The 7,381-nt window shown below is 35.1% G+C and overlaps 1 protein-coding gene across 1 annotated transcript; it reads right to left on the bottom strand.

Moving 5' to 3' along the window:
• LOC136473036 (histidine-containing phosphotransfer protein 1-like) lies at window positions 1-2,636 on the bottom strand. Its single transcript, XM_066470734.1, has 6 exons — window positions 2,462-2,636; window positions 2,225-2,355; window positions 2,047-2,115; window positions 874-945; window positions 592-664; window positions 1-405 (listed from the first exon to the last, which is right to left on the bottom strand). The coding sequence occupies exons 1-6, from the start codon at window positions 2,510-2,512 to the stop codon at window positions 367-369; spliced, it is 435 nt and encodes a 144-aa protein (XP_066326831.1). The 5' UTR covers window positions 2,513-2,636; the 3' UTR covers window positions 1-366.
• Window positions 2,637-7,381: the final 4,745 nt, after the last annotated feature.

The raw sequence follows: 7,381 nt of genomic DNA, 5'->3' as shown, positions 1-7,381 counted from the left end.
CACATGTTACCAAACACAGCAGCCTATTATTATTAACCAATAGCCATAGCATTTTATTTTGTTTCACCACCAGGTTCCACCAGCAGACTCCTAAGAGAGAGATTATTGGGAGCGACTACTACAGAGTAAACAGATCACCTGCAACTGCTTGCAGGAGATCCTTCACCCAGCACAGACACTTACTACGACTACTTCGGTGACACAAAGACGACGACAATGACTACTGCTACGGTGGTGTCAACACTAATCCTGCAGACAAGCTATTACAGACTTCCCAGAAGCCAACTGAGGAGCTCATTCAGAATGTTCTGAGACTTGAAAGGTGCATGCGTCATCCCAACATGAAGCTCCACTCTGCCATCTGGTTTAATTGTTGGGGGGAAAGCCATTGACCTGATGCTCCAGCTGCATCAGAGAACACATATATCAGTCCTATATATGGATAAGAAGAGGAAAATTCATCATCACAATATAAAGATATAATGGCCAAAGAAAGGAGTAACAAAGGACTAAACATTCTATACAGAATCTTGATATAAGAACATGCAGAAAAATGTATTTTCAGAAGAATTTAATCACAAAAGGTAATACCTGAAGCATGGTCTGAAACTTGCCACGCAGCTCATAGAAGTTAATCCTCACTGTCTCCAGTGTCTTCAGGCACCTGGCAAGGATATAGTTCAGTGATTTGTGCAGACAATATTCATTGGTAACTCATGAATGGAACACACAGCTGATAACTATGCAACAAAAAAAAATGCTCATAGCAACCAAATTTTGTTTTCACAGTAATAACATTAGGAGCTCCTAAATATCAATAAGACAATGACAAAAAACAGCAGTACATGAACATATAAAAAACTAGGTACTAACCCATCTTTGCTCTTCTGCTGACAGAATTCGCAGAACTGAATGCAAGTGTTCTTAACCTTCAGAGCCCCAACACTGAAATAAACAAATATACAAATCAAGGAGCCACAAAAATAATTCAATAATAGAAGAAAAAGAAAATACCAAAGTTTAGATGTCATCAGACTGCATACTAATCAAATACATATTAAACAATTTGATCATCCATATCTGAGTTAACAAGCCAGCCAAGTACAAGCCTTATAAAATTTTAGAACTCCAGCAAACCCCACATCTAATACTGAAACTTTCGAACTCTACAAACAGAGATGGATCCATATCATTTTCATTTGAGACCCTTGATAAGTCTTGATTATTCTATCCTCTATTTGTTTTCATAACACAATTATTCAAAATGTAATAGCATAGGTGCTTCATATCCACAAATCCTAAACAGATCTGCATCCAAGATAAGGAAAAAACTATATAATGCATAAAATGATTCATTTGTAATGCAGGCAACATAACATGAAAACCAAATCATTTTGAGGTAGGCAAGACAAGCAATCCCCCATTTCCCCTACCTTAATTCCTAAACCATGATGATTACAGACAAGCAACTACTGCTGTGTCTTGGCCATGAATTCCATATCTAGTACAACATGAAACTAAAGCACTAAAAATGGGGAGGGTTCACTAGTGCCACTTGAGTTATTCGATTAGTGTGGTGGGGAGCATGTTTTTCACATTTTTTGTCACAATAACAAGAAAATAGATGACAAACTCTCCCGAAAACAGATCTGGAACACAACTCAAAATATATGGCAATCCCTTCCCTAAATGGATTCGAAAAGCAACTTAAAACAGGGGAATTTGAAGTTTTCCTTTTCAAGTTGTGTCACTGGTGCACTCATAAGACAACATGTGTCAGATCCACATCGCATAACACAACAATTCGAACCAATGGCAACAGTTCCCTAACAGAATGTGAAAAACTGATATTTAACTGATCCGGTCCTATCATCACACAGAATTAATTTTGCAAGCCAGATCAATCATTGCACGAATTTAAATCCCCCCTCCTCATTTTGATGGCATTTCATGCCCCATTCCCACGCTGAAATGGAAACACAACAAGTACATTCCTACTAGCATTACACATGCAATTCAAGAGCAGGGTATGAACAAGGTAATCACCTAGCACTACTTCCTTTGAGCTGATGCACAAAGGCGTCGACCCTGTCAAAATCCACGCTGGGCTTGTCACTGCACAGGCACAGAAACAGCAAATTGCAGGAATCAGATTCAATCCATCCCCCCACAACGCAACGATCCGATCACAGAAACAGAACAACGAGTGAGGAACCACACATACAGCTGTTTGGCGAGCTCCCCGATGATCCGCTCGCCGTCCTGGCAGAAGAGCGTGACGACCTCAGAGACGAAGTTCGGGGCGCTGGGGTCCTGCAGCATTTGGAGCTGCTGGAACTGATCGTCAAGCAAACCCTAGCACCAAAACAAAGCGCAATCCCGTCAGCCACAACCCGAATTCCACACCAGTGGCGCCGAAATACGAGAATCCAGCGGTCGTGCAGCGGAGGGAGACCCTTACCGTGGCGAACATGTTGGCGATGAGGGCGGCGAGCTGGTTGGCGGCAGACATGGCGGCAGGCGGCAGCTGTTGCTTTGAGCACCGAGCAGGGGCTGGGGAGGAGGAGCTCTGAGCTCGTCGTCGGGAATACGGGAGCGGGGGACTTGGAATGGGAATTGAGCGAGTGAGGGGTGATTGTGATGGGAGCGGGCGGGCCCCTATTTATAGGCGATTTAGGGGGGAATGCGATTCCCGGCACAGCTCAGGGAGGTTGCACTGGAAGTCTGGAACCACTGCATCCTTGGCTTCTTCTCCCCTCACTTAATTTTTCCAGTTAGTTTTTTTTTGGATGCTATTGATTTCTACTACAATTTATTACTACGAACAAAACACTCTTAACACTCACCTACTACCTTCTACTTCTTTGGTAGGTGGCAACTTTCAATCTAGCCGTTGTATAAAGAAATGGTGATTATTATTCAAGAAAAAAATTATTTATCTTTAATTTGAAAATTATCTATTTTTTTCCTATTGCTAACATGTCTATTGTTACTGATATTAGCTTTTTAAGATAAGTACTGTCTATTGTCAAGATAAAAATTATTAGAGGTAGTTAGCTTGTCAAAATTTACTATATGAACAAAGTCTCTCTAACTAGTTCCCTCTGAAGTTACCAATATAATGTACAATTGGGCAATGAATGTTAAGTGTTGAACAAAAAACAAATATATATATATATATATATATATATATATATATATATATATATATATATATATATATATATAGAGAGAGAGAGAGAGAGAGAGAGAGAGAGAGAGAGAGAGTACACAAGTATAAATAATAGACTAATATAAGCTAAATTATTGGTATTTAGCTTTAAGTTTAACCATGGTAAGTTATTTATATATTGTGGATTATTGCAAATCTTCTTATTTGATTTATGGCGTAACACCATTCCGTTCTGACAGTATCCGAACAACTTTTCCCTAGAAAAGGAAATACTTATGTATCTAATGGATACAGTAACGTATAATAACGGCGAACGTGTGTTGCATCTTTTATCGGTGTTGATATACGACAAACTATGAATTATTGAAATCCAGTAACGCATAGCATGGTGAATATTTCATACATAAGCTGAGCGGATATTGCATTCCCGCTCGTTACTAATATACGACAAACTGTGAATTATTAAAATGTGATAACGAATGGAGTGGATGAGTGTCACATATGTTAAGGAACTAAAAAGGGATAATACAATTAATTATATATGCATTTTGAAAAACTCTAGCGATGGTTTCTAGTGGTTATTAGCACCACGCCAATAAAATACCAATAATTTAGCTCAAGAAAAGATAATTAGAATACTATTGAGTTAATTATCAGAATGGTGCAAACATTATTGAGTCGTGTTACCATTATTATCCATGACTATGCGTGACATGCCCTACATCATTGGAGCTTAAGGATACAAGAATGAATTTCCTATAGATAATGCAAGTATAATAGCAAACAGTATAGTCAGTTAAGGATTGACAACATAACCAAACTTTAGTTAAAGAAAATATAATATAACCATATAGTTGATAAACAAATATATTAGATTTATGGCACATTGCAACTCACTAGAGTTCAAATGGTGCCAATACAAACTCAAGACAAATTATGATATGGGAGTTAATTTTTTCTAACCAAATGGGCCAACAGTTAGTTTTTGTTAATATTAAGTCATTCTTTGGACAAATAATTCATGAAAACACAATATCTTTATGCAGGCCCCAAACTTTTCATTTCTTTTTCCCCTTATTCCTTTAAAAACTTTGGAATTACTTCTTTTTCATAGTACTGGTAGATGGTATTAACTTTATATTTATATTTGCAATTTGGGAATTGGTGATAATTTCATAGGATGCCCTTTCATAAAGAAAACTATTGCATTGGATGTCTTTTACTTTCTAGATTTTTCCTAGCTTAATTAATTTCCATAGTTGATGGCATTAGCATAAAAAAATAAGGGATTCATCATTGACTAAGCATCCACTACATTTGTGCCATTAATGTGGTCAATGTGAGCTCGAACTTATCTATTGGTATCAAGCAAAGCTTGTGCTGGAGCCTCTATGTTACTTGGATTCTTCTACCTATCATAAATTTTAAATTGGTTGCCAGAGGAAATTAAGTTCTACTACATTATTGCAACAAACAAGAGAGCTTTTAGTTTCTACTACATTTGACTTATACTAACAAAAAGTTCTTAATGGTCACCTACCATCTACTTCTTTGGTTGGTACCAACTTTCAATCTAGCCATTGCATAAAGAAATGGTGATTCTTCAAGCAAAAAATGTTTATCTTTAATTGGAAAATTATCTATTTTTCCTCTTGCTAACGTGTACTTGTATAGTTGTATCGTCTATTGTCAAGATAAAATTATTAGAGGCAATAGTTGGGTGTTGCAAAAAAGAAATATATATGTAGAATACACAAGTAAAGATATTCTTTATCAAGAATAAATTGCTGGAGCATCTATGTTCCTTGGATTCTTCTACCTATCACAAATTTTAAATTGGTTGCTAGATGAAATTAAGTTCTACCTCATTATTGCTACAAACAAGAGAGCTTTTAATTTCTAATACATTTGACTTATACCAACAAAAAGTTCTTAATGGTCACCAACCATCTACTTCTTTGGTTGGTGCCAATTTTCAATCTAGCCGTTGCATAAAGAAATAGTGATTCTTCAAGCAAAAAATGCTTATCTTTAATTTGAAAATTATCTATTTTTCCTCTCGCTAACGTGTACTTGTATAGTTGTATCGTTTACTGTCAAGATAAAATTATTAGAGGCAATAGTTGGGTGTTGCAAAAAAGAAATATATATGAAGAATACACAAGTTAAGATATTCTTTATCAAGAATAAATTGTTGGAGCCTCTATGTTCCTTGGATTCTTCTACCTATAATAAATTTTAAATTGGTTGCCAGATGAAAGTAAGTTCTGCTACATTATTGCAACAAACAAGAGAGCTTTTAATTTCTACTACATTTGATTTCTACCAACAAAAATTTCTTAGTGGTCACCTACCATCTACTTTCTTGGTTAGTAGTTCTTTCCACAAATAATTCATGGAAACACAGTATCTTCATACAGGCCCCCAAATTTTTTGTTTCTTTTTTTCCCCCTACTCCTTAAAAAAACTTTGAAATTACTTATTTTTCATAGTTATTGGTAGATGGTATTAACTTTATATTTATATTTGCAATTTGGGAATTGGTGATAATTTCATAGGATGCCCTTTCATAAAGAAAACTATTGGATTGGATGTCTTTTGCTTTCTTGATTTTTTTCCTAGCTTAACTAATTTCCATAGTTGATGGTGTTAGCATAAAAAATAAGGGATTCATCATTGACTAAGCATCCACTACATTTGTGCCATTAATGTGGTCAATGTGAGCTCGAACTTATCTCTTGGCATCAAGCAAAGCTTGTGCTGGAGCCTCTATGCTCCTTGGATTTTTTTACCTATAATAAATTTTAAATTGGTTGCCAGATGAAAGTAAGTTCTACTACATTATTGCTACAAACAAGAGAGCTTTTAATTTCTACTACATTTGACTTCTACCAACAAAAAGTTCTTAATGGTCACCTACCATCTACTTCTTTGGTTGGTGCTAATTTTCAATCTAGTCGTTGCATAAAGAAATGGTTATTCTTCAAGCAATAAAATGTTTACCTTTACTCTGAAAATTATCTATTTTTCCTCTCGCTAACATGTACTTGTATAGTTGTATCGTCTATTGTCAGGATAAAATTATTAGAGGCAATAGTTGGGTGTTGCAAAAAAGAAGTATACATGTAGAATACACAAGTAAAGATATTCTTTATCAAGAATAAATTGCTGGAGCATCTATGTTCCTTGGATTCTTCTACCTATCATAAATTTTAAATTGATTGTCAGATGAAATTAAGTTCTACTACATTATTGCTACAAACAAGAGAGCTTTTAATTTCTACTACATTTGACTTATACCAACAAAAAGTTCTTAATGGTCACCAACCATCTACTTCTTTGGTTGGTGCCAATTTTCAATCTAGCCATTGCATAAAGAAATGGTGATTCTTCAAGCAAAAAATGCTTATCTTTAATTTGAAAATTATCTATTTTTCCTCTCGCTAACGTGTACGTGTATAGTTTATCGTCTACTGTCAAGATAAAATTATTAGAGGCAATAGTTGGGTATTGTAAAAAAGAAATATATTTGTAGAATACACAAGTAAAGATATTCTTTATCAAGAATAAATTGTTGGAGCCTCTATGTTCCTTGGATCCTTTTACCTATAATAAATTTTAAATTGGTTGCCCGATGAAAGTAAGTTCTGCTACATTATTGCAACAAACAAGAGAGCTTTTAATTTCTACTACATTTGATTTCTACCAATAAAAAGTTCTAAGTGGTCACCTACCATCTACTTCTTTGGTTGGTGCTAATTTTCAATCTAGCCGTTGCATAAAGAAATGGTTATTCTTCAAGCAAAAGATGTTATCTTTAATTTGAAAATTATCTATTTTTCCTCTCGCTAACATGTACTTGTATAGTTGTATAGTCTATTGTCAGGATAAAATTATTACCTATAATAAATTTTAAATTGGTTGCCAGATGAAAGTAAGTTCTACTACATTATTGCTACAAAGAAGAGAGCTTTTAATTTCTACTACATTTGACTTCTACCAACAAAAAGTTCTTAATGGTCACCTACCATCTACTTCTTTGGTTGGTGCTAATTTTCAATCTAGCTGTTGCATAAAGAAATGGTTATTCTTCAAGCAAAAGATGTTATCTTTAATTTGAAAATTATCTATTTTTCCTCTCGCTAACATGTACATGTATAGTTGTATCGTCTATTGTCAGGATAAAATTATTAGAGGCAATAGTTGGGT

This window comes from Miscanthus floridulus, chromosome 8 (assembly GCF_019320115.1).
Source record: "Miscanthus floridulus cultivar M001 chromosome 8, ASM1932011v1, whole genome shotgun sequence".
Classification (NCBI taxonomy): Eukaryota; Viridiplantae; Streptophyta; class Magnoliopsida; order Poales; family Poaceae; genus Miscanthus; species Miscanthus floridulus.
Note: the sequence above shows the minus strand (reverse complement) of the source record. Positions and strands in the feature narration are given on the sequence as shown.